This window comes from Primulina tabacum, chromosome 12 (genome assembly GCF_025594145.1).
Source record: "Primulina tabacum isolate GXHZ01 chromosome 12, ASM2559414v2, whole genome shotgun sequence".
NCBI lineage: Eukaryota > Viridiplantae > Streptophyta > Magnoliopsida > Lamiales > Gesneriaceae > Primulina > Primulina tabacum.
The window spans coordinates 21,863,444-21,891,214 of record NC_134561.1 but is presented as its reverse complement, the minus strand read 5'-3'; the positions used below and the strand labels follow the sequence as shown (position 1 = coordinate 21,891,214).

General features: G+C 40.2%; 3 protein-coding genes across 5 annotated transcripts; 2 read left to right on the top strand and 1 right to left on the bottom strand.

The window, feature by feature from the left end:
- Positions 1–8,845: 8,845 nt before the first annotated feature.
- On the bottom strand, positions 8,846–9,529 carry LOC142520261 (uncharacterized). Its single transcript, XM_075623265.1, has 2 exons — positions 9,277–9,529; positions 8,846–9,219 (listed from the first exon to the last, which is right to left on the bottom strand). The coding sequence occupies exons 1-2, from the start codon at positions 9,527–9,529 to the stop codon at positions 8,846–8,848; spliced, it is 627 nt and encodes a 208-aa protein (XP_075479380.1).
- A 12,579-nt stretch (positions 9,530–22,108) lies between these two features.
- Positions 22,109–24,644, top strand: LOC142520823 (uncharacterized). 3 transcript variants are annotated; one of them, XM_075623978.1, is made up of 5 exons: positions 22,109–22,752; positions 23,376–23,583; positions 23,823–23,926; positions 23,960–24,335; positions 24,426–24,644. In XM_075623978.1, exons 1-5 carry the CDS (start codon positions 22,218–22,220, stop codon positions 24,517–24,519), a joined length of 1,317 nt encoding a protein of 438 aa, XP_075480093.1. In that variant the 5' UTR covers positions 22,109–22,217; the 3' UTR covers positions 24,520–24,644. The 3 variants fall into 3 exon arrangements, with proteins under 3 accessions (XP_075480093.1, XP_075480092.1, XP_075480091.1); XM_075623977.1 differs by having other exon boundaries at positions 23,823–23,930; positions 23,964–24,335; XM_075623976.1 differs by having other exon boundaries at positions 22,110–22,752; positions 23,823–24,335.
- A 176-nt stretch (positions 24,645–24,820) lies between these two features.
- LOC142520825 (peroxidase 65-like) lies at positions 24,821–25,975 on the top strand. The gene has a single exon (XM_075623979.1). It carries the CDS (start codon positions 24,908–24,910, stop codon positions 25,883–25,885), a length of 978 nt encoding a protein of 325 aa, XP_075480094.1. The 5' UTR covers positions 24,821–24,907; the 3' UTR covers positions 25,886–25,975.
- The last annotated feature ends 1,796 nt before the right edge of the window (positions 25,976–27,771 follow it).

Here is a 27,771-nt window from a genome sequence, read left to right as displayed (position 1 = left end):
TTACCAACATCCTAAGGTGTGGCTTGAACCATGGCTAAGGGCCCTAAGCCAACCACAATCCAAGCAACCACCCAAAACAATCCAAAGCTTCACCCGAGAACACATATGTTGTACCGTGGGGAGTGTTGCTTGTTCTTGATGTCATTTATCATTCCAGTGGCCATATGATCGACCATGGCATGATCTAAACATCATGAGATATTGTGTGAACCATGGCTAAGGGCTATAAGCCAACCAAGATCAACCCCCAACCTCAAAACCGAAACTACTCACACAAAACAGAAATGTAAACCGAAGGGGCACTTGTCTTGTTTATTTTAAAAACCGATGAGACCATGAAACAAGCCATGAAAGGTCATCTTGGTCACGTCCTAGACATGCTAAGGAAGTGTTCTAACCATGGATACAGCCCCTAGGACAGCCATGGTTCAAACACATACCTTAGAGAACAAACCAAGAAAATCGAGACTCAAATCTGCACTTTGGAGAGTTGTTGTCCATTCAGTTGCTTGGCGGGGGGGGGGGGGAGCCTTTAACCAATGGACTAACACCTTCCTAGCACACCCTATATCATGTCTATAAGCAGCCTTGAGCCCCTGGAAATCGAGCCAACCCTGAAACCCCAAAATCATCAAAACCGTGAGGTGCACAAGTGAAGAGTCGAAAAATCTGCACAATGTTTTTCGAAAGTTCTTGACATGATTTCGGTTTTGTCATAGATCAAGCACATGTAATTGTTTAAAAATAGATATATAACTTGATTGAAGAGCAAAGAAATAATATGGACATGCCTTAAGTTGTTTTTACAATAAACAACACAATACGTCGGATCGGAAGACATGGCAACGGAAATGAAGACACCTTGCTATTGTTGCTGTCTTGGGTGAGAATGAGAGCTTCTAAATCTCTAATATTTCGTGCTAGGGAGAATGAAGAAGATGGTGAAGGCTTGTGGTCAAATAAGGTGGTGCATGGGTGAGTAATTGATGTCAAGTTGGGGGGACATGCATGTTGAATGGTTGTCATTTGTTTTCTTGTTGTTGGGGGAGTTAAATGGTGTCAAGTTGGGATTGTGTGGAGTAGAATATGAACGAGAGTAGGCTGCCAATTAGTGTAGGATTTGTTTAAGTTTTGCTAAGTAGAATCTTAGGCTAGATAAGCTTGATTAAAAGGTTAATTAAGCATAATCTTGATGAATTAAGAACCCTGCAATTAAATTGGTGATTAATTAATTAAAGTAGACTTAAATCCACTTGATTTCATTAAAATAAATTATTTCTTAGCTCGGAATAAATTTAGGAATATTTTTGGATCATAAAATTCATCTCCGATTTCCTATCTCCGGTCCGGTCTCGCGTATATATCTGAAAAGCTAAATTTGAAATACGCGATTTAAAATCCTTAAAAATAACGTAAATGATTTAAATGCAATTAAATCAACAAATTCTTAAAATAATAACCATTTAAAATTAAATAATAGAAATTATGCACATATCTACACATATTGGTTTTTCGGGTACTGCAACACAACTCCAAAGTTAAGCGTGCTTGACTTGGGGCAATTTTGGGATGGGTGACCTCCTGGGAAATTTTCCAGGGTGCGTGCGAGTGAGGACATAAGCACGCTGGAAAGACTCATCTTGGTACAGTGAGGACAGTCGTCGAATCTGGGGCGTTACACTTGGAATTTGCCCTGAGCCTGAAATCACGAAGAAGACAGTTATAAGGGGGCCGGGAGGGTGTCTCGGCGTACCCCTTCCGGTGCTAAAGTCAGAGACTGAGGATATAACGGGGGGAGCAGCTAAGGGTGCTGCTGAAAAATAATATATAGTGAATGAATGAATCATACGCTCAAACCTGGTATTTATAGAAGAATACATGGGCCTATCATGGGCCCTCCACCTGTGTTAGGGAGGGGTCGGAAGTTTGAGCCTGATCTTGATGGGTCCATTCTTGGGGTATAACCAGTCTCCCCCTCCCAAGTCAAACTGAATCGTAGGTTCGAAGTTCGATTAATTGTGTTGTCCTCGGTTTACAAGGCGTGAGTTGTGCATTTTTTCTTTGCTGCTTATTAGTCTCCACAAGTTTGGAAACAAATTAAATCATCTTCCATATTGACGGGTCAGATTTGTTTTGGGCCTTCCCTATAAATAAATATCCCTCCTCAGTCCATTCTCACTTCTTCCTCAGAATATTTTTTCAACACCCACACATGTACGCTCGCCATGCATAGCCCTTCGCCCCTTCACCTTACGCTAGCAAGCCTCGCCTCCTTGCCCAAACCTTGTGCATGCCCTCTCTCGCCTTCGCCCCTTTCCCATCTCATCGTCTTGCCCTCCTTTCCTCTCACCATCTCCCTGCCTCGCCCTCCGTCCGCAAGTCCCCTCGCCAGCCTCTCTTAACGTCACCTCGCCCTCTCACCCCAAAAGCTCGCCCTCACCCTTCGCCCTCGCCCTCTCTGGCAAGCCCTCGCCACTTCACCCTCTTCATCGCCTGCGCCATCACCTCCCCTCCCTTCATCGACTCACCTGGCCCTTCCTCCATCGCCTCGCATCGCAAGCCCTCGCCCTCGCCCTTGCCCTCGCCTACATCCTATCGTCTCACCCTCGCCCTTGCCCTCGCCTACATCCTACCGTCTTGCCCTAGCCCACTTCACCCTCTTCATCGCCCGCGCCATCACCTCCCCTCCCTTTATCGACTCGCCTGACCCTTCCTCCGTCGCCTCACCTCCGCAAGCCCTCGCCCTTGCCTACATCTAGCCGTCTAACCCTAGCACTCGCAAGCTCTCGCCACTTCGTCCTGCTGTGCCAGTCCACGCCTCACCTTCGCCCCTTCTCGAGCACCTTCGCTGGTCTCGCCCTGCTCCGCCCTGTCCAAGCCCTCGTATCTGAGTGCTCGCCCTACACCTATCACAGCCGAGCCACCATGATCGCCCATCGAGAACTCGCATACAGTACGCCAACGCTTACCCCTCGAGCTCGATTGTTCGGCCCACCAACTGTTCGTTCTCTTGCTCTTATCCCTCACGTATTTCCTCACACTTCCTCCGGGTTAGTTTGATCCTCTATTTGTTTGATTATCCTTAACATTTATATCTTCTTCCAATTCCGAGTTTAGTTCTTCGAATGATTCCGAGGGATCTAGCGAGACTAGCGAGAGTAGGACTTCCTTAGAAGATCCTGAATTTACCCTTGACTCCCATGAGGAGGAAGTCATCACCCATAGCCGTTCTGGTAAGGAAATTCGTAATGTGACCCAATAGATAAATATCTCTAATGCGGATAACCTCTTGTACAGCCACATATTATCCCACATCCCCCTACTAGCGAGTCAAAACTTAGGGGTTTGTGGCATATTCCTTCATCTCACCAAATCATCATTCCTACCCCCAAGGACCGACCCTATCTAGCTCCCAAGGGTTGCTATACTTTCTTTCAGCACCATTTCGATGCAGGTTTTCGGCTTCTCCTATGTGACTTCCTCCAGGAGTTGAGCAATTATTATGAGATGCATCTAGGTTTACTCACTCCCAATGCTTTTCGCTTGATATGTTGTTTCATTGTATTATTTCGAGCCTTAGACCTTCCCTTAAATTACACTACTTTTTCCTACTTCCTGGTCTTAGCCAAGTTGAAAGCAGGACCTTTCTACGTGACCTATCGGTCTAGACATAAGCTTTTTGACGGGAACCCTAGTCATGTGAAGGACTGGAAAAAATACTTCTTCTTTATTCAACCCCCCAAAGAGTTGACTTGTTCCACAGATTGATACCCTTCTTTCACAAAGCCTAATCTTTCTCAGGGTTACAAGATAGATAAGACCTATCTGCTCATAATGAGCATACTAGGAGATAGATGCTTTAGTATTCCTCAACTCTTATCTGAAGACCTCCTGTGCCATATCGGGTTAAGTCCAGCAAAAATTAAGCTGAAGGAGAATGCTGGTAGATATTCTCATATTTTCGTACTTCTTCTTTCGTTTTCACTTATTATGTTCTTTGATAACATTCTCATTTGGTTCATTGTTTTTGTTCGCAGGTACTAGAGTCATGAATGCCGCATTGCTCTGTGAGGCTGCGAAGAAAAAGGCTGGGGATTCATCCTAGCACCCAATAAGTCAGTCGTCCCAGAAGTCAAGACAGTGATGAAGGGAAGTTGTTCTACAACTGCGAAGAAACCTGCTGGCTCACCCACCACTGCGAAGAAAAAGAAAGCAGGCCCATACTCCTCCACCCAGTAACGTGCCTCCTCCCCACCTCCTCAGGCTGAGTCCCATCCTCATTCTGGCAAAGAGAAGAGGTCAACTGATCCCAGCCCATCAGTCCAACAAAAAAGGAAAGCGTAAAATCTCTGAGATCTCAGTCACATAAGCCTCTTCCCCAGAGGTGTCTGGATCAGATGATGAGCATCCTTCTGGGCCGGCGATACATCCATTGTATACATCAGAATCAGTTATCATGGGCCGAGGTCCTACTCATATAGCCCAGAAGCTATTATTTCATCTCTCCTCCCATGCAGACACAGCTTTCTTGAGTTCACTGGGATGGTCTGATTCAGCCCGCCGGACATGCAGCAGTCTTACCGAGGTATTTTTCTCCTTTCAAACTTTAACTTTATATTCAATATACGATTGATATTTTTCTTGTTCTCTCACTTTTGTCTTCTTTATTCAGATCATCATGTATCTTGTGGAGTTGGTTGAGCGCGCTGATGTTATCAGATCCAGCGCCTGCCACTATTTACGTAAAAGTAAGGTTCTTCGCGACCAACTCAAGGCGACCATAGACGAGGCGAAGCGACACATGCAAGGGAGCTTTTGGAGTCCCAAGCTCGATGTGACAAGCTTCTGAAGGAGAAACATGAGCCTCAGCAACTGACAGAAGACCAAGCGAAAGAGATCCAGAAGCTGAAGAAAGAGTTAAAGAATTCCCGACCTGAAGTGGCACAAATCCGCAGGGACTTTAAAGACGCCAAGGCGAAACATGCTACAGAAGCCTCGTCATTAAAGGAAGAATTCCTCAAGTCTGAAAAATTCAACGAGATTTGTGGTCCTAAAGCTTATCATTACTTGGAGGTGGGTTTCGATGCAGTCAACCTCTTCAAGGCTCACGGCTACCCTCCGCCAGGTGCTTCCACTACCTTCATCGACATCGAGGATTTCATAGCGAGTCTCTCTCCTGATCCTTAGACCGTGCTCAATTACTTAAGATATTTTATCATTTACGCAGATGATGTAAGCCTTCGGGCCGTATTTTTCACGCACTGCATTGGTTTACTTTCCGTACTATTATGCGACTATGTATTTTATGACGCTTATATTCGGTTATCTCCTTTTGCGCACTTTTGGTATGTATGAAACTCGCTTTATGCCACATTGCGTATTTTGCGTTTGAATTTACTGCTTTTTCCGAGTTTATCTCTGATGTTTTTAAACAACAAGAGTGAATAAAATCTGCAGGGTGCGAGCTAATCGAAGCTCTTTCCTTTTGGTCACATCCTTTCGTTCGCAACACTTAATTAGTAAATAAGATATAACTTTTGTTCCATCTCTCATTCTCTTCTGCTAGAAACATCCTAAGTAGATAATATATGACTCTCGATCTCTTCACCACTTCTCCGTTATTAGCTGAAGTCCAGATAATAAAAACTCCACCTCTTCACACCATGACTCTTAGCAAGAAGGCTATAAGAACTCAACCCTTCGTTCCTAACTCCTCTGCTAGGCGAAGCCTTAGCAGGAAAATAAAAATTTCTCTACTCCACTCTGCTTCTGTACTAGGCGATGTCTTAGTAGAAAAAATTTAGTTTTCCTCCTCCCCAACTCTGCTCCTCTGTTAGGCGATGTCTTAGTAGGAAAATTTAACTTTTCTCCCCCACTCTGCGGCTCTACTAGGCGATGTCTTAGTAGGAAAAATTTAATTTTTCTCCTCCACTCTGCTCCTCTTTTAGGAGATGCCTTAGCAGGAAAATTTAATTTTTCTCCTCCACGCTGCTCCTCTGCTAGGCGATGCCTTAGCAGAAAAAATTAATTTTTCTCCTTCACTCTGCTCCTCTGCTATGCGATGCTTTAATAGGAAAAATTTAATTTTTCTCCTCCCCAACTCTGCTCCACTGCTAGGTGATGCCTAAGCATGAAAATTTAATTTTATCCCCCACTATGCTCCTCTATTAGGCGATGCCTTAGTAGGAAAAATTTAATTTTTCTCCTCCACTCTGCTCCTCTGCTAGGCGATGCCTTAGGAGAAAAATTAAATTTTTCTCCTCCTCAACTCTGCTCCTCTGCTAGGCGATGCTCTAGCAGAAAAATTTAATTTTCTCACTTTCATAATACAACAAAATTCATGAACTAAAAGAAGAACTTGATTTTATTGAATTTCAATTATTTACATGGGAACATTCAAATACGAAATACATCAACGATAAAATCAAGAATGATGTTTCCTAAGGTGATAAGTATTTCACGGCCTTTTCAAAGCCTTGTCTTGCGCATTCTCCAAGTAGTAGGCTCTAGAATTAAGCTTTTCGGTCACTTTGAAGGGACCCTCCCACTTTGGGTCTAACTTTTCTCTCTGCTCTTGTTGCACCTTCCTCGGGACCAAGTCATCTACCTGGAAGTTTCTCTGAATGACCCTCCGCTTAAAAGACTGTGCAATGCGATTCTTATAAGATTCATGCGAATGCTTGCGGTCTCTCTCTTCTCTTCCAATAGATCTAGGTCAGTGGCCTGTCTCATATCATTATCTTTATTATAAAACATCACCCTCACCGATTCCAATGCAATCTCAGCCGGGAGTACCGCCTGATTACCATAGAATAAACTGAAATGAGTTTCTTTGGTTCCTTCTCTCGGAGTGGTTCGGTAAGCCCATAAGACACTCGGTAGTTCATCCACCCAATTTGCCTTAGCATTGCCAAGTCGAAACTTTAAACCCTGCATCAGCGTCCGATTAGCCACCTCCACCTGCCCATTACTCTGCGGGTAAACTACAGAGGTAAAGACTTGCTGGTTCTTCATCTCTTTACACCAGGCTTGGATCTTAGCTCCTTGCAATTGTCTTTCATTATCAGATATCAGTCTCCTAGGTACCCCATATCTGCACACTATATTCTTCCACAAGAACTTTAGGACGTCATTCTCAGTGATTCTAGCCAAAGGCTCTGCTTCCACCCATTTCGAAAAATATTCAACTGCTACCAATAGAAACTTCTTCTGAGCGAGAGCTATAGGGAAAGGCCCCACGATATCAATTCCTCACTGGTCAAAAGGACGAGCGGTTGTGATAGTCTTCATCAGCGCGGCCGGCGGATGATGCATCCGAGCATGACGTTGACAGCTATCACAGAACATCACTAACTGTTGTGTATCATGCAACACTTAGGGCCAACAATAACCATTGAGCAACACCTTCCTTGCCAACGCATAAGCCCCCAAATTATTGCCACAACATCCCTCGTGAACTTCTCAGAGCACATAATAAACCTCTTTATAACTCAATCATCGAAGGAGCGGCCCTGCTATTTTGGCTAGAGTGTCCACCTTTTCATTTTTTTTCCTGGGAATCTGTTCAAACGTGACCTCGCTGATTTCCCTCTAACTCTGTCCATCTCTTGGGTATACTCGATAAGTTTTTCATCTTTCACATCATATATTCCCTTCATCTGTTGCGCTACCAGCTGTGAGTCAGAAAAAAACAAGTACTCGGCTAAGGCTTGCGCTTTGATAGTTGTTCTTGGCTCATACTGGATATCATACTCTCCCAGCTCATTAGTCCACTTAACAAAACGGCCAGACATATTTGAATGAGTTAAGATCTTACCCAATTGACTGTTGGTGAGCACCACATTTAGATAAGATAGGAAGCAGGCTCTCAAGCGTCTCGCCGTCATTACTAAAGCCAAAGTCAATTTTTCCAACATTGAGTATCTTATCTCTGTCCCTTTGAGTGCATGTGAAACATAATAGACCATCTTTTGAGTTGATCCCCTCTAGCTTGATAAGGATCGAACTCACAGATCCCTCGTTGGCAGATAAATATACCCACAAATGCTCACATACTACTGGTTTGGCCAGGACATGGAGCTCAGTAAGGTACTTCTTCAATTCTCCAAAATACTTCTCGCAATCCGTACCCCATTCAAATTTTTTCGCCTTACGCAAAGTCCGGAAGAACGGTAAGCTTCTGTGAGCGAACCTCGAGATAAAGCAACAATTATCCCTGTTAACTTTTGCACATCATTTGTTCCTCGACGAGAAACCATATCTTGGATAGCTCGAACCTTCTCGGGATTAGCCTCAATCCCCCTATCTGCTATCATATAACCCAAAAACTTCCCACCCCTCACCCCAAAGATACACTTCTGAGGGTTCAATTTTAGCTCATAGGACCTGAGAGTGGAAAAGGTCTCCACTAAATCAGGTATGAGTTGGGTTGAGTCCTTTGAATTCACCATGATTTCGTCCACGTATACTTCGACATTTCTTCCTACATTCTCAGAAAATACTATATCCATCAATCGTTGATATGTGGCTCCAGCATTTTTGAGTCCGAAGGGCATGACCACGTTATAGAAAGTTCCTTCAGAGGTAATGAAACTCACTTTATCTTGGTCCTCCACAGCCAAGGGGATTGGTGGTACCACTGATAAGAATCTAACATGCACATATATTGATGTCCAGCTGTGGAGTCCACCAGCTGATCTATTTGGGGCAGAGGATAAAAATCTTTAGGGCATGCCTTATTGAGATCTCTGAAGTCCACACAAATCTTCTACTTCCTGAACTCTTTGGAACTAGGACGACATTAAGTAGGAAATTTCACTTCTCGAATGTGCCCGGCCTCGAGAAACTATCCCACTTTTTTTCTTATGAATTTATCTTTCTCAGGCCCGAAATGTCTTTTCTTCTGTTTTACTGGACAAGCATTCGGCAAGATGTTCAACCTATGCTCTGCCACATCCGAGGTCGTTCCTGTGAACTCTTGGGCTGACCAAGCGAACATGCTGAGATTAGCCTGTAAACAAGTAATGAGTTCTTCCATGACCCTTGGGTCAAAGTCAGGGGCTATTCTGAGCATCTTCTTTTCGGACCCCAACGCTATGATCTCCGGCTCTTCATCCCTCACCTCCTGAACCTCCTTCCTCAACAAGGGCAACCTGTTTCTTCCCCTTCTAATCATATTGACCTCCACACGCGCCCTCTTTCCCTCTTCCTTCACTATTCCTTAGTAACACCGACACGCGACTTTATGTTCCCCGCAAAAGACTCCAACCCTTTTACCCACTGGAAACTTCAGCTTCTGATGATATGTGGAAGCTACAGCTCTGAAATCCTTTAGGGTTGGTCGTCCCAAAATTCCATTATATGCTGAGGGGCTGTCCACCATGGTAAATGTTATCATCTCTGTTACCCGTCGAGGGTCATGTCCCAAAGATAGAGGAAGGACAATATGACCAAACGGCGGAATGGCATGTCCTGCAAACCCATACAGTGGAGTAGATATCGGCTCGAACTCAAATCCTTCCAGCTTCATCTGATCTAGAGTTCGCTTCAACAAGATATTCACGGTGCTTTAATTATCAATAAAGATCCATGCCACATCGTAATTGGCAATGGTGGCTGTCACCAACGAGGCATTGTTATGTGGCACCGCAACGCTTAGGAGGTCTTTCGGCCCAAAGCTGATGACGGGATCTTGGGGTAAGTCTGCACCCCTATATATCTCAAAGTTCTCCAACCTTCTCCCATGTGCTTTCCGAGGTCGCCCGAAATTTCCATCAGTAGCACCCCCTGAGATCATATGAATCATTTATCTCGTAGGGTTGTTATCCTCATTCATTCCTCTCCTCGGTTCGACGGGCTCCCGAGGAACATCTTGACCTCGACCTTCCCTTCTCTGCTCTCTGACCCTCTGATTTATCCACGGAGGGCCTCGACCTCGCATAGGGGATTGGCGAGACCTCGGTTGACTCCCGGATGAGGATCCTTCTTGCCTACCCAGCGGCTGAAACCTAGCACTGCTCTCCATCCTCTGCAAATTCTCCTCCCTCTCCCCTGATTCCCTCACCTCCATCACTTTATCCCGACTCCTATTCAAAAAAACATGTGATGATAATCGTCATCTACCTCTAGTTTTGTCCTCCTTCCTTTCACCTGCACCCCTCTTCCTTCCTCCTCTCTTCGCTCCCTCAACTCTTCCTCCCCCATGCCGCTGCTCCAGATATCTTGTGCCGCTGGGCATCCTCTAGATTTACATATTTTTCCGCCCGAGCTAACAAATCATCATAGCTCGACGGAGATTTATTGACCAGCGATTTGAAAAATTCTCCTCCCCTCAGTCCTTGTGTGAAGGCACTTATCATGATGTCGGGGGTAGCTGCTGGTATCTCCAGCGCTGAACCATTGAAACACTGGATAAATTCTCGTAAAGTTTCAGCTTCTTGTTGTTTCATCACGAACATGCTTAGATAATTTTTCTAATGCCTTTTCCTGCTAGCGAATCAGTGCAAGAAAGCCGTAGAAAATTCCTCGAAAGACTGTATGGAGTTGGGTTGTAGTGTGTTAAACCATTGCTGGTGTGACCTCATCAGCGTGCCCAAAAATATCCTGCACCTGACTCGACCTGAATACTGATGCAACAGAGCCGTATTCTCAAACCTCCCCAAGTGTTCTTATGGGTCAGTATGTCCGTCATATTCCACCACATTTGACTATCGGAAATTTGGAGGAAACCCTCCTTCTAAAATGGCAAGTGAAAAAGAACTTCTTCTCTTGGGTGCCGATGCTCTGCTTCCCAACTGCAGCCTCAACATTTGTACTTCCTTCCCCATCTCTCCCATCTCAATATTCTCCCCACTTTGGAGGGGCTGTTTCTCTTCAACCCTACTCTGGTGGCCCTCAGCATTTTCCTCTCGCTCCTGGCGAGTGGCCTTTTCTTCAGCAAACATAGACTTTTGGTTCTTCTTCATAGCCTTGTCTACTGTCCGGGTAATAAATTTGCTCCACTGCTCAAGGGTCAAGTTCCCTACATTCTAATTTGGACGGGGTTGCTCGGCCCTTGTCTCGTGACGGGGTTGTTCAGCTCTTGCCTCATGACGAGGTTGTTCTTGTCTCGTCTCAAGATGAGGTTGTTCGGGTCCCATCTGAGGACGCGATGATGCCGAGTTAGTTCTTCTGCTACCTCTCCTGCCTACCATCTGTACGTCTGACCGACGATTTCGGTTGGGAATAAATCTAGCAAGCGGACTAGGTCAAGTAATAGTATTTGGAGATGAGTCCAGGTATCGTACCCACAGAGATTGATGTTTAATTACCAGAATATGAATTATTTTTCCTAATTTAGGAAAAATAAAGTTCAAATGATGGGAGAGATAGATTAATCAAAACTAAATTAAACAATTTAAATAAATTAACTAAAGCAAAAAAAATCCAAATTATTAAACTAGACGAAAATTCAAATTATTAAAAAACGACTAAGGCACACAACGGTACCGAGACAATTTATAATCTACGTGTAAATTCATATTCAATAAATTAATTATTTAATTCACGACGGAATTCCCAAAATTATTTATTAAACGATTCCTCAAATTAATAAACCTAATTAAATCTAACAGTCCAATTATTCCTAACTGAATTTAATTAGATTCAACCGCATTAGATCGCTGTGAAATTCCAGTTTTTCAACCTAAAGTCGCACACTGAAATCTAATACTATTTCTAGTCAGTTGAACCATGTGTTGATTGATGTGTGAAGCAAATATTAATCTATCGCCTTCCGGTTTTAGATTAACCAACAAATATTCTATTTAATTGGCCAGATTAAAAGAACACGTGATAAACGACATCAATCAATGAATAAAATAAATAATCTAATTGAATTAAACTCAAAACATCAAAAATAATCTGTCTCGGCCCAATCGTGACCTTAGTCTATAAAAATCTACTCCATAAACTTAAAATAAAATTCAAAAGCAGTTTTTAAATTTAATGCTGAAAACATGATTAAGAAGGAAGGAAAAAGATTCTCTGTGATTTGTAGCATGTGTGAGGAATTCCTCCAACAAAAGTCTTCTGTCTTCCTCTCTTCTTTTCCTTCTTCCGTGCTGTTCTGCTATTCCGTCTGCTGCTCTTGAGCTTCTGTTATCGGCTGCTCTCTCTTTTTCTTCTGTACGCTTCTGCCCTTTTATTCTTCTTAATGGGCCTCCTCCTTCCTTTCCTTTTTAAGCTCATCTCTGTAAAAGAAAGTGTAGATAAGATATTTATACAGATTTACATAGATTTTTCCAAGATTTCAATATCATCAAGGAATAAAAATATTTTATTTCCTTTCTTTTGATATTTTTTTCTTTAAAGTCTTGTAAATTCATCTTTTATTCCAAATTTAATCATTTTCCTCTTTTATTCAAATCTACAATTATTAATCAATTAAGCACATAATTAGGGATAAAAAAATATTAGATAAGGGCAAATATTATTAAATCAAATCCCTAAAATCTTTTCAAGATTTGACCTTATCAATCCCCCCATACTTAGACTTTGTTCGTCCTCGAGCAAATCAAAAGAATAAAAATATTATGAAGGAATATTCAATGATTCAACACACAAAATGACACAATCAACACTTTTCAACATACCGAATTTCGTCACACTCAATCAAAAGATCACACTTCGAAAATCGTAAAATTCACTTTCGTTGCAACTTTAAAACTCAAGCATTCACTAGAAAAGATCAAGATAATGAGACGTGTGTAGTGTGGAAGTCAAAACTCATATTCCTCAAAGGTGTTTTAGTTCAAGGAATGCTCATAGCTTCTGATTTTTTTTTCTTTCATATAAAGAAACTCTCCATAAGCTTATCTTTCATATCTTTCTCCACTACATGTTGGAAGAATATGACCCGGTCAATAGGTCTTTTTAAGCTTATAACGTTAGGCCACGGCTCACGGCTACAATAAAGGTAGGGATATTGAAAATGAGAGAAAATAAACAATTTAATCATATAGCGCACTCTTTCATCTCTTATCTTCCTTCTCATATGGAATTTCATCATTCATCCACCTAACTTTTTCATCTTCCTTGAACTTTCATTCATATTCTCCCATATTATTTTTTTTCTCTTCCTCCAGTTTTAGGTTTTTTCAATCACCACATCATACAACGTTCAATCCTCCTTTTTTTTTTAATAATTATATATATCTTTTTCAACTCCTTTCTCATTCTTCATGAATTTTTTCAAACTCCTCCAATTTTTTTATCAATCAGCACATGAGAGTTATTGAAAATTTTAAAGCGCTAAAGAGTTTATTTCTCTCAAAACTAAGGTAGAGGAATAGTGTATGAGCTAAAATTGGGTAGTTGATGTGGGATTGAAGGAATACGAATGGGGGCTAACTCTATGTCTTTGACACACTCCATTCGATTTTTTATAGGCTCAAAATGGGGTACTAGGGATATAAATGATGCATCGGGTAGGCTCGAAAGGCTCAAACGGTCCAAAGATCGCCTAAATCATCCCTAAGTCATTTTCCTCCGTATTTTCGCCTCGAAAGATAATCAGACAAGTTCTAGATTGTTTCTTTTATTTCTCTTTTTTTTTTTTCATGAGCTCATCTCTTGCTAATTCACAATTAATTCATATAAGTATGACTCAAAGTGCATAGATGATGTCTCAAAACATGATACAAAACTAGTTTGTGCTCAAATCCTTCGGGTACAACTAAAGATCATCTCAATCAATTCTACGTGTGATGTAATTTCTTGAGTGTTCAAAAATCTAGAAAGTCAATTAGTGTATCATGTAATCACAAGTGCAGTTTCTCAAAGAATAACCAAAAAAAAAAAATTCATGCTCGAGGATTATACATTGAAGCACATGCTAAGTGTGGTGACGTGAAACAAACACAAATCAAAACCCCCCCCCCCCCCACACACACACACACACTTTAGATTTACACTGCCCTCAGTGTCATGCCATTCAAAAAGGATATAGAATTTGGATGTAGAATAGTAAGAGAACACTTCCCTGGCAGTGTGCTTTAATATCCATGGAGTACAACATGGGGATGGTGGAATTCCTCAATGCTGGAAATCTTTTATTTCAACAGTTTAGCTTTTCCAGAATCTAAATCATATTCCTTTATTCCAATATTCCCTACCCACACCAAAATCACAGAGAATTAACCTAATAGAATGAAAAAGTAAAAAAAAATAAAAAAATAAAATGAAAGGAAATAAAATAAATCACTGGGTTGCCTCCCAGCAAGCGTTAAATTTATTGTCTATAGCTAGACAACTCCCTTTATAGATTAGGTTGGATCGTGCAAAGGAGTACTCGGCTCCTCTTGCTCCACAATTCCTTCATGAAAAATTTTCAGTCAATGTCCATTCACCTTAAAGGGATTTCCAGAATCTCCACGGATTTCTACAACACCAAAGGGAAAAACTTCAGTGACAGTAAAAGGCCCGGACCATTTGGAGCGAAGTTTACCTGGCATGAGTTTCAAACGAGAGTTACAAAGAAGAACTTTTTGTCCAGACTCAAATTCCCTGTGCACAATCCTTGCATCATGCCACTTCTTTGTCTTTTCCTTGTAGATTTTTGCATTCTCATATGCATCAAGACGAAATTCCCCCAGCTCATTGAGTTGTAGAAGACGATGATAACCTGTAGCTTGCACATCAAAGTTCAAAAATTTGGTAGCCCATAATGCCCTATGCTCTAGTTCAACAGGGAGGTGACAAGCTTTTCCATAGACCAAACGAAAAGGGAAAGTTCCTATAGGGGTTTTAAATGCTGTTCTTAATGCCCATAATGCATCATCCAATTTACTAGCCCATTCTTTCCTCGAAGATCCAACGGTCTTCTCAAGAATTTTCTTAATCTTCCTATTTGACACTTCTACTTGACCACTAGTTTGAGGATGATAAGGTGTTGCCACCTTGTGCGTGACCCCATATTTAGCCAAAAAAGATTCAAAATTGCGATTACAAAAATGTGTTCCCCCATCGTTAATAATGGCTCTAGGTGTGCCAAATCTTGCAAAAATATTTTTCTTTAAAAATTGGATCACAACCTTAGAGTCATTGGTTCTACAAGCACTTGCTTCCACCCACTTGGATACGTAATCCACAGCCACCAAAATATATTTATTTCCTAAGGAATCTGGAAATGGCCCCATGAAATCAATTCCCTATACATCAAACAATTCACAGACTAAAATATTATTCAATGGCATTTCGTGTCTCCTTGAAATATTACCAACACATTGGCATTCATTGCAATTCAAAACATAAGTGTGTGCATCCTTGAACAGTGTGGGCCAGTAGAATCCAGCTTGAAGGATTTTTGTGGCCGTTTTACTTGCCCCAAAATGTCCTCCAGTTGGACCACTATGACAATGAGCAAGTATAGAACTTACCTCTTCCGCTGGAATACACCTACGAATAATGCCATCTGCACAAATTCTAAACAAAAGAGGATCTTTCCAAAGATAATATTTTAAATCTGAAAAGAACTTCTTTTTCTGCTGATATGTTAGATGAGAAGGAATAAATTTGCATGATAAATAATTGACAAAATCAGCATACCATGGTAAATTAGAGATGACATAAAGTTTCTCGTCAGGGAATTCATCTCTAATTACATACTTACCTTCCTCGGGCTTCTCCAATCTCGATAGATGATCAGCAACTTGGTTTTCAGTCTCCTTTCGATCCATGATCTCTATGTCAAATTCTTGCAGTAGAAGGATCCATCTTATCAATCTTGGCTTGGCATCCTTCTTGTTTAAGAGATATTTTAAAGCTGAATGATCCGTGTGGACTATCACTTTACTCCCTAGAAGGTATGGCCGAAACTTGTCCAAAGCAAACACAACAGCCAGCAACTCTTTTTCTGTAGTAGCATAGTTTAATTGAGCTCCTGAAAGTGTCATGCTTGCATAGTAGATTACATGCAAGCATTTGTCTCTCTTTTGCCCCAAAACAGCCCCTAAAGCAATATCACTTGCGTCACACATGAGTTCAAAAGGTAGATTCCAATCTGGTGCGACAATGATCGGCGTGGTGGTCAACTTTTGCTTTAATACCTGAAAAGCTTGTAAACAATCCTCAGAAAAAACAAAAGGAACATCTTTCATTAGCAAATTAGTTAAAGGCTTAGTAATATTCGAGAAATCCTTGATAAATCACCTATAAAAACCTGCATGCCCAATAAAGCTACGTATTCCTTTGACATTAGTGGGAGGAGGAAGCTTTTCTATGATCTCTACCTTGGCTCTATCCACTTCAATACCTTTTTCAGAAATTTTGTGACCAAGGACAATTTCTTCCTTTACCATGAAATGACATTTCTCCCAGTTAAGTACAAGATTCGTTTCTTCACATCTCTTTAGCACTTTTGACAAATTAATCAAACAAGAGTCGAAGGAAGAACCAAAAACAGAAAAGTCATCCATGAAGACCTCAATATACTTTTCAACCATATCATGAAAAATCGACATCATACAACGTTGAAAAGTAGCGGGAGCATTACACAAACCAAATGGCATTCTTTTATAAGCAAATGTACCATAGGAACAAGTAAAAGTGGTCTTATCTTGATCTTCGGGGTCTATGGGGATTTGCATATATCCAGAATAACCATCTAAAAAACAATAGAAAGCATGACCAGCCAAATGCTCTAACATTTGATCAACAAAAGGTAAGGGGAAGTGATCTTTTCTTGTGGCATCATTCAATTTGCGATAATCAATACAAACACGCCACCCAGTCACAGTTCTAATGGGGATTAATTCGTTATTTTCATTTTCAACAACAGTGATTCCCCCTTTCTTAGGAACAACATGCACAGGACTTACCCACTTGCTATCGGATATAGGAAAGATCATACCTGCATCAAGGAGTTTGATTACCTCCTTTTTGAAGACCTCTTGCATAGCTGGATTCAATCTCCTTTGAGGTTGAGTGGTGGGAGAGTGCTCCTTCTCCATTAAAATTTTGTGCATGCACATGGATGGATTTATTCCCTTGATGTCAGCTATGCTCCATCCAATGGCATATATGTGATCTTTCAGCACTCTCAAGAGCTTATCTTCCTCATCACCTGTCAAGGAAGAAGAAACAATTACTGGCAGTTTATCTTCTTCCTTCAAAAATAAATATTTTAAATAAGGAGGAAGTGGTTTGAGTTCGAGGAATGGGGCTTCTTCTATGGAAGGTTTAAGTGATTTTGGAATATGTCCAAGCTCCCCAATCTTCGAATTCACCGATCTTGGCAAAAGGCTTTGATCCCTCCAAATAGTTCATACATTCATCCACCTCTTCTCTGTCTGATTCCCTGGACTTTGGGTTCACCAAAAGCTTTTCCAGTAGGTCTTCAATCAAAGTATCCTGCACACTACACCCAACAATATCATCAATAGCATCTATTCTATAACAATCAGAAGATCCAGGATATTTCATACTACGAAAGACATTAAAAGTTACCTTCTCATCATTCAACCTCAAAACTAACTCACCTTTTTGCACATCTATGAGAGCTCTTCCAGTAGCTAAAAAAGGACGACCTAAAATTAGGGGGATCTCACGATCCTCCTCCATGTCTAGCACAACAAAGTCAACTGGAAATATAAATTTATCAACCTTAACCAAAACATCCTCTATAACCCCTCTAGGATATTTAATAGACCTATCAGCAAGTTGAAGGGAAATGTGGTTGGTTTAACTTCTCCAATCCCCAATTTCTCAAAGCAGGAATAAGGCATAAGATTTATGCTAGCACCAAGATCACACAATGCTTTGCTAAAATTAGAATTACCTATAGTGCAAGGAATGGAGAAACTACCTGGATCCTTAAGCTTTGGAGGTAATTTATTTTGCAAAATAGCTGAACATTCCTCGGAAAGCTTAACAGTTTCAAAATCAACAAGTTTCCTCTTTTTAGTCAAAATATCTTTCAAGAATTTAGCATAAGAAGGCATTTGAGCCAAAGCCTCTACAAAAGGAATATTTATGTGCAATTTCTTAAAAACTTCAAGAAATTTCGAAAATTGTTGATCCAATTGTAGTTGCCTTGCTCATTGAGGAAAAGGAAGTGTATTAATATCAATATTATCATTAGAATCAAATTCCTTACCTTTCTTACCCGTCTTCCGTGTAGTCTGAGTGTTCTGTTCCTTAGCATCTTCCATTTTTGGTTTCATTCTTCGCCTCCATATCTGTAGAATTCTGCCTCTTTGGCTCCTCTTCCTCGGCCTTGACCACTGTACTCACTGCATTCACTCCTTTCGGATTTTTCTCAGTATCACTTGGTAGTGTTCCAAGGGGTCGATTTTCTAATTGATTGGCTATTTGACCCATTTGAGCATCCAACCTTCGCAAGATAGCGTCATGATTCTGCAGTTTCGTCTCCATTCCCACAACATGTTTCATCATAAAATCCTCATAAATTGGTCTTTGATCTTCTTGCTTGAATCCTGGAGGTGCTGCAGGTACCAATAATCATTGTTGTCTCACTTGTTGAGGAATGGGCAATGGAGAAATATGTGTTGGATTAAGGGAATTCTCCGTATTCTTCCAAGACAAATTAGGGTGATTTCCATCCTGGATTGTATGTGGAACTGTATGGATTGGATTGCTATCTCCATTGATTCCCCACAAAATTCACTGCTTCTTCATCAAAGATGGGTTGTTCCTCGATGAATATTCCTTGGACCTGATTTGCTTGATTTGATTTCAGCTGAGAGAATTGATGGGCCAACCCATCGATCTTAGCAGTAAGTGCATTCAACACATCCATTTCAAGAACTCCAGCTCTCTTTTCTCGTTTAATATCTGTCCAACCCGCACTATTTTCAGCCATATTTGAAATTATTTCAAGTGCAACTCGTGGAGTCTTCCTGTATAAGCTACCATTGGCTGCCGCATCTAGCATGGAACGCACAGCAGGATCTACTCCGTTATAGAAAATCTGAACTTGTTCAGATGAAGAGAAACCATGTTGAGGACACCTCCTCAACATCTTTCTAAATCTTCCCCAAGCTGTATGTAATGTCTCCCCATCCTTATGGCGAAAAGATGAAATATCCATACGCAGTTGTGCTAGCTTGGTGGGTGGAAAATATTGATTCATGAACATTTCCACCAAACCATTCCATGTAGTAATAGAGCCAGCTGGTAGATCTCTAAGCCATTCTGCTGCTTCACCATGCAAAGAGAAAGGGAATAGTCTCAATCTTATGGCATCCGTGCTCACTCCATTGAATTTGATTGTGTCACAGATAGATAGAAATCCCTCCAGATGTGCATTAGGATCCTCGGTCTGCGATCCTCCAAATCTCACTTGATATTGTATCATTTGAATGATGATGGCTTCAACTCAAAGTTATTTGCTTCCACAGTAGGGCGAGTGATGCTAGAACCATAACCTCCAGTGGTTTGTCTAGTGAGATCATAGACAGTGCGATAATCTTCCTCGTTGTCCATTACTTCCATCCCTGCTGTTTCAACTTTCTCCTCTTGTTTTAATTGTTCTTCCACGTCAAAGTATGAGGATTTCTCCCTGTGCTCTACGTCTCCGTCGAAAAGTATTCTCAATCTCTGGATCAAACGGCTCTAATTCTGTCTCTCCTCTAACACGGCTCATGCACAGTAAGATAATCCCTGAAAATAAATAAACAAACTTTAAACGTACGAATATGCGTAGAATCAACAAAATTAAATAAAAACCTAATCTCAAGAAAATAATAAATCCTAATATTAAACAATTCAATCCCCGGCAACGGCGCCAAAAACTTGACCGACGATTTCGGTTGGGAATAAATCTAGCAAGCGGAATAGGTCAAGTAATAGTATTTGGAGATGAGTCCAGGTATCGTACCCACAGAGATCGATGTTTAATTACCAGAATATGAATTATTTTTCCTAATTTAGGCTAAATAAAGTTCAAATGATGAGAGAGATAGATTAATCAAAACTAAATTAAACAATTTAAATAAATTAACTAAAGCAAAAAAAATCCAAATTATTAAACTAGACGAAAATTCAAATTATTAAAAAACGACTAAGGCGCACAACGGTACCGAGACAATTTATAATCTACGTGTAAATTCATATTCAATAAATTAATTATTTAATTCACGACGGAATTCCCAAAATTATTTATTAAACGATTCCTAAAATTAATAAACCTAATTAAATCTAACAGTCCAATTATTCCTAACTGAATTTAATTAGATTCAACCGCATTAGATCGCTGTGAAATTTCAGTTTTTCAACCTAAAGTCGCACACTGAAATCTAATACTATTTCTAGTCAGTTGAACCATGTGTTGATTGATGTGTGAAGCAAATATTAATCTATCGCCTTCCGATTTTAGATTAACCAACAAATATTCTATTTAATTGGCCAGATTAAAAGAACACGTGATAAACGACATCAATCAATGAATAAAATAAATAATCTAAATGAATTAAACTCAAAACATCAAAAATAATCTGTCTCGGCCCAATCGTGGCCTTAGTCTATAAAAATCTACTCCATAAACTTAAAATAAAATTCAAAAGCAGTTTTTAAATTTAATGCTGAAAACATGATTAAGAAGGAAGGAAAAAGATTCTCTGTGATTTGTAGCATGTGTGAGGAATTCCTCCAACAAAAGTCTTATGTCTTCCTCTCTTCTTTTCCTTCTTCCGCGCTATTCTACTATTCCGTCTGCTGCTCTTGAGCTTCTGTTATCGGTTGCTCTCTCTTTTTCTTCTGTACGCTTCTGCCCTTTTATTCTTCTTAATGGGCCTCCTCTTTCCTTTCTTTTTTAAGCACATCTCTGTAAAAGAAAGTGTAGATAAGATATTTATACAGATTTACATAGATTTTTCCAAGATTTCAATATCATCAAGGAATAAAAATATTTTATTTCCTTTCTTTTGATATTTTTTCTTTAAAGTCTTGTAAATTCATCTTTTATTCCAAATTTAATCATTTTCCTCTTTTATTCAAATCTACAATTATTATTCAATTAAGTACATATTTAGGGATAAAAAAATATTAGATAAGGGCAAATATTATTAAATCAAATCCCTAAAATCTTTTCAAGATTTGGTCTTATCAACGTCTCAACTCAAACTTCCCACAGACGGCGCCAAGTGATACTCACTGAAAGTTTAGGGTCTGATTCCAGCAAATTTCACTAGTTCAGACGCATGCTTGAAATTTGCTCTGAGCCCGAAATCACGAAGAAGATCATTAGAAAGGGGCCGCGAGGGTGTATTGGCATAGCCCTTCCGACGCTTAAGTCAGATACTGAGGAAATAAATAGGGGAGCAGCTAAATGTGCTGCTAAAAATTAATATATAGTGTATGAATGAATCGTACGCTCAAACATGGTATTTATAAGAGAATACATGAGCCTGTCATGAGCCCTCCACTTGTGTTAGGGATGGGCCGGAAGTTTGGACCTGATCTTAATGGGTCCATTTCTGAAATATCAGTATTCATAATATTTTTCAATAACTTTGATTTTTAACTTGTGTATTTATGTCAAAATTTAGACAAAATAATTTATGGTAAAGTTTATTTCAAAAAAAATAAATATACTTTCTAATAACTATTTTTTCGTCACAATGTTGCTTTAAAATTCTTTTTCCTATAAAACATAATAAAAAAAAGTTTAAAAAATCGTTAGTATTTTGAACAAATTCCTTCAAATAAACAAAAGAATTATATACGAATTTTTAAATAAATTTCAAGTTTTATATATTGTCGTAAATATAAAATGTGTTGCATAGAACCTTCACTCATATTTAATGTATTTGTTGAGTAATATAACTTAATGCATTTGCCAAAAGGTTCGAGTTTGGTTCAATATCCAAATATGTTATTCCATATAGGACGGTTCGGGTAGGGTTCGAGTAGGGACCGGATTTGAGTCATATCCAGACCCATTGTCATCTCTATCTGTTTTGAGATTTATACGTTGATTTATAAATATTTTGACATTTCATAAAATCAATAATTTGTGTTCAACCATATTAAAAAATAGAAATGGACCTTTGCCATTAGTTTAGTTTGGTAATTGGGCTTGCCCTAGTTTGGCACAAGGATCGGCCCACCTTTGGCTCCAACATACACATTGTCTATTCCCTGTCTACCCTCATCTTCGCAGCAGAACTGCTTGATATCAACATACACATTGTTTCTAGCACTCAAGAATCCAGTAGAAAATGCTGAGCCTTGGGAAATTCCCAATGCAATTGCAGCATAGCACTGTGTTTTTTCACAATCCCGAGTCACAAAACCTCCACTTTCCATCCAATCCCCACGTCTCATTTCCCTCGAACAGACTGACTCCCTTCGGTTCACTTGCTTTTCCAGGGAAAAAATCAGGTGGGTTCTGCTCAAATGCCTTGAAAACCAAGAAAAAGGACGGATTTACTGTAGCAGAAATGGAGGGTTTTGAGGAATTTGAAGATGGGTTTGATGATGACGAGTTTGTAGACGTTGAGGATGATGGTGAATTCGAGGGTGATGAGTCTGATGAAGACGATGAGGTGATTGTGCCTCTGCAGAACATGAAGGAGTGGTTTGAGAGTAGACCGCGTGGATTTGGTGAAGGGAAAGTGTATGATACTTCAGTCGAGGATGAGCTGATGGAAGAGATAGAGCAGAGTAGAAAAGCTCAGCTTGCTAATGTCAATGAGCTGAAAAGTAATCCAATGAAAGCCAATTCCAAGAAAGAGTTGCCTAAGCAGAATAAAGGTGAGAACTTAATTTGCTTTTCTACTTGCTAGCAAGCTCCCCGGTTTAATGTTATTAGAAAGAAGGGTTCGATGGTGTGTGTAATTTGTCATCAGGAACTCTAACGAATAGATGGACGTACCTTGAATCCCGAGCCTATGCAGTTGTCCCCTTTACAAACTTGCCCTCAACGGAGAAGTCTAATAAGTATTATAATCCTGCTCGGCCGTTTGGCTTTTTTAGACATAGAATAGCTAGAACTACTTGAATTATTGTAGAATTGATTTGCCTCGAGGTGAGCTTGTGTTGCTGTAAAATAAATGATGATATAGGTTGATCAACAACTTTGGCACTCATTTCCTCTTGTTCAAAACGTTCATTGTTTTATTGTATTAAAATGAAATAGTGGCGAATTTGTTAGGTTGGCACTCCTTTAGTTTACACTTGCCCAGTGAATGGAACCAGATATTCCAAAGGAGTATTTGAATTGTTTTGAGGTTGTAAACATAGGTTGCTTTAATTTGCATTGTAAATTTAAATTCTGTTATGTGGGATCTTTTGCATTGCCTTCTGCTTCTGGAACATGAAAATTTCAATTCATGCTCCTTTGAGTATGATATAATTGTCGTTCTGGAACTTTGCAGCTTCTTCACGCATACCAAATGGATTTCGTGTGCGAATGGTCAATCTTCCTAAGAAGAAAAACATCCACAAGGATCTACGACTCGCTTTTGAAGGAGTTCCTGGCATACAAAACATAGAGCCACTTGTTTCTGGAAACGAAAAGACCAGGGATCCAGTTTGCAGAGGCCTTGCTTTCATTGACTTCAAGTACAAAGATGAAGCTGAGAGGTATATCCTGCACATCAATTGAAAATTTTATTGGATTTAATGTACTGTTGGAATTTGGTAACAGCAGTGTGGAAAACCTATCATGGTATGTTGCTCAAGTTTGAGATGCCATTTAACACATCTTTTTGGAAGAACGGCAGCCTATATCCGAATTTGTTTAAGATATTACTGCTCAACATTTTAGCCTAGGAAATGATTCTGCCATCTTTTATTCTTCTATTTCACGTTTCTGTTGATAGGTTTGTGGAGAATTTTTCTGGCACAAGTCTAAGCTTTGGTAAGGTTCAAAAGCAGATAAAATGTGAGCTGCTGAATTCCACGTCACAGCCAGCTAATGATCTGCTGAATTCCAAGTCACAGCCAGGAAGTAATGAGCCGAAGCCCGAGTCCCAAAAGCCAGCAAGTAATCAGCTGCATAAAAAGGCCAGTCGCCCTCCTAAACAAGCTGTTCTCATTTTGGAGAATGTCTTTCAAGCAAATCTTGACACGAACATTTCATTATTAAGTTCCGGGGAAGAAGTCGTCTTGAGTGAACACGATGATGCAGATGAGCATTATGCGGTAGCACAGTGGGAAGACGATGAAGAAAGAACGTCTAAGTTCAGGGAAGAACTTGGAACAAGACAAGAATCCACAGCCAAATCATCGTCCTCGAAGCAGGGAAGGAAAATCAGACAAAACGATAAAAAGGGCGTACCCAATATAAAGAAAGACAAGATTCCGAGACTAAATATCCCAGGATCTGCTAAGAGGTAAGCTACATTGTAATGATGCACTCTTTGGTTGTGCTTCTGCACAATTATTTGAACAGTTGATAATGTAAGTACTGTGTTTTTTTGCAGGTTAAAGATAAGAGAGAAATCAGTGCTTATAGATGTATTTTCCAAATATGGAGCAAAAGCTTCTTCTTCCACTGTGGAAGAACAGAGTAGATGATTGATGGATGTTTCCCGGCAAATATATCTAAATATTATCATTCCATAAATTAATTTTATATTAAGTTATTTATGTCACCATCTCTAGGATTATGCATACAATAAGAATCGGTTGATTTATATTTTGTATTTGGTTTCAACCATGTTAATCTAACCGATCCTTTGAAAAATTCATTCTTGCACAAAAATAAAAACAAAAACAAAGAAAAGGAGAGAAAGTAGGGCGCCAAAATTAATAACAGCCTCTTATTCAACGTCTCCATTCATTTTCCATACCCTTTTCAATTCTTTTCCATGACAAAATCAGGAAAAATTCACCACTTGTCCATTGCTTCACAAACACATTAGAGGCCATTAAAAAGAATCTCCTTCTCCTCTGCCACCGGAAAATGGCCTCGCCGCGTTTCCTCCCACTCCTCCTCCTTATTCTACTACTTCCACCGGGGCAATCAAGGCTCACCCTCGATTACTACAAGAAATCCTGCCCTCAATTCTCCAAGATCGTCCAAGAAGTGGCTTTGGACAAACAGTCAGCCGTCCCCACCACCGCAGCTGGTGCCGTACGCCTCTTCTTCCACGACTGTGTTGTTGGTGGCTGCGACGCCTCCCTCCTCCTCTCCTCCAATTCCTTCAACACCGCCGAACGGGACCACGAAATCAACAAAGCCCTCCCAGGTGATGTATTTGACCTGATAATGCGGACGAAAGCCAAGCTGGAGCTCGCATGCCCTGGCATCGTGTCTTGCTCCGACATCCTCGCCGAAGCCACGCGCGACCTCGTGTCCATCATCGGAGGGCCCTACTACCCCGTCCGCCTAGGCCGTAAAGACAGCTTCGGATCACACGCCGCCGACGTAGAAGGCCACGTCGCCCGTGCCAACATGTCCATGACTCAGGTAATCGACATCTTCGCCGCGAAAGGATTCAACGTCAGGGAAATGGTGACTCTCTCCGGCGCGCACACGATCGGATTCTCCCATTGCAAAGAATTCGCCGACAGAATCTTCGGCTCCCATCCCAATCCCACCTTGAATCCCGAATACGCAAAAGGGTTGAAGAAGCTGTGCGAGAACTACAAAAGGGACGATACCATAGCGGCTTTCAACGATCCGATGTCGCCGGGGAAATTCGACAACACTTATTACGTGAACTTGCAGAATGGTCTGGGATTGTTGGCTACTGATCAAGCTATGGCTTTTGATTCAAGAACGAAGCCTGTCGTGGATTTGTATGCTGCCAATCAGCAAGCGTTTTTCGATGCCTTCGCTCATGCGATGGAGAAAGTGAGTGTTCTTAGCGTGAAGACTGGTAAACAGGGAGAGGTGCGGCGGAGGTGCGATGTCCCGAATTCGTTGCACACGAATTAAACTTCGATGAAATTTGTAATCACAAATATGAATGTACGTAATTTAAAAATCCAGCAAATTGGTTGGTCTACGAATTATTACAGGATTGATGATTAAGGTTTTTGTGATATGATGCAACATAGGAACAACATGTGTTTACATTTTTTTTAGGTCCGTTCATTATAATATTTTCTTGTTTTTGTTTGTTAAATTTCAAGAAAATATTAAAGATAAAATTATTCCAATACAAATATTTGAATTTTGATGAAAAATAAATACATGATGATTAAATAATTTTTTTATTTGAAGCCAACGCACGCAAAAAAATATATCAATTTAACAAAACAAAAACTCATATAAGACCGAGAGTTGATTTTATGATACAAATTTGCAATCCGATACGACCTACTTATGAAAAGTATTATTATTTATGTAAAAATTATTGTTTTTTATTATAAATATTGATTGAGTCAATAAAATCTTTAAATGAGACTTTATTTAATAAAAGCATTAAAATTTGTACAATTTAATCGTGTTTTTCCAAATTAAGCACCTACTGATTGAGAAAAAAGCTTGTCATCTCTCTTGTAATCCAATAATTTGAGACAATCATAGTTTTGCAAGACAAGTTCAAAAGCAAGAGACGGATTTTGTAAACATGTATTATGCAAGACATTGTTTCATGTGAATAATAAAATATTAAAGATTATACTTTCTTATTTCATTCAATGTTCATCAGAAGTAGAAAACTACTATATTAAATTTATAAATCATTATGTTTGTTAGAGTAGATGTCCTGCAAGCCAACGGTTGGCTAGGAAATTTATTGACTCAAGTGAAATAAGCAATCTTTATTTTAATATAATTTAACTTTTTATGGTCTTGTTATACTTTATCTGTATACACATGCAAACAGCATAGATAAAGTGCTTGATTATGCTTTAATACAAATGAATCGTAATTCGATGTTGAAATTCATTTGTAAACACTGCATATTCTAAATTCGTTCCTAGTCGATTCAGCCGCCTAAAACAGGGATAAAGGTCGCTTGTGCTCGAGACTAGCATCTGTGATGTTGTGTACTGCGTTTCTTGGTAAGGGCATAGAGATGTCCAAACATGCAGATGGGTAGTCATATGATGATTATACCGAACAACCCTCCCTCGGACTTTCCAAGTGGTTTCCATTCATCGAGAGGATAAGTTCGTGGTTATGATTGTACACCATTAGTCCTTACGACCCGGGACAACACTGAGGCTCTATATGCTAGGGCTGTGCTTTGACATGTTTACCGGCTCCAGGAGAGTCATCAGATGGCGAGGTTGGGTACAGTTGCGACACATATAGGAGCCAGTGCATTGTAGTCGGGGATTCACCGCTCACCTGCGGGTGTGGATATCCTATGTGATCTAATGAAATAATAGTGCATGGAATCTCTGGCCAGAGTATGAGATGTATGTTGGAGAAGGAGTTCTCCAATAGTACACGCGATGCCACTATTATAGTTATCACATAGTTATCGAATTAATATGCAACCCTCGATGAACCAATGGTTGCAGATTCGATCGGGATATATGAGATGAAGGGACCGTACTGTACGTTAATCATAATCGACTGGTTCTTGCAGGCACTATCAGTGATACCTAGGGGATCATGGGGCGATGCTACTAGACGCTCTTACCATGATCCGATGGGAGCAATCAGAAATGAGTTCTGACATTCTTAATCAAGGTGTTGACGAAAATAATGGGGCTAACTGGGGTAAGCCCGAATAAGAATAAATATTATTCTGAATCACAAAGAGTTGTGAACCCACGGCTAGCTGTATCCCTGAACCATTGAGGGTCACACAAGTACTGGATCGTTTGTTCCCGTTGAGAGAATTAATTCAAGGAGTTGAATTTATA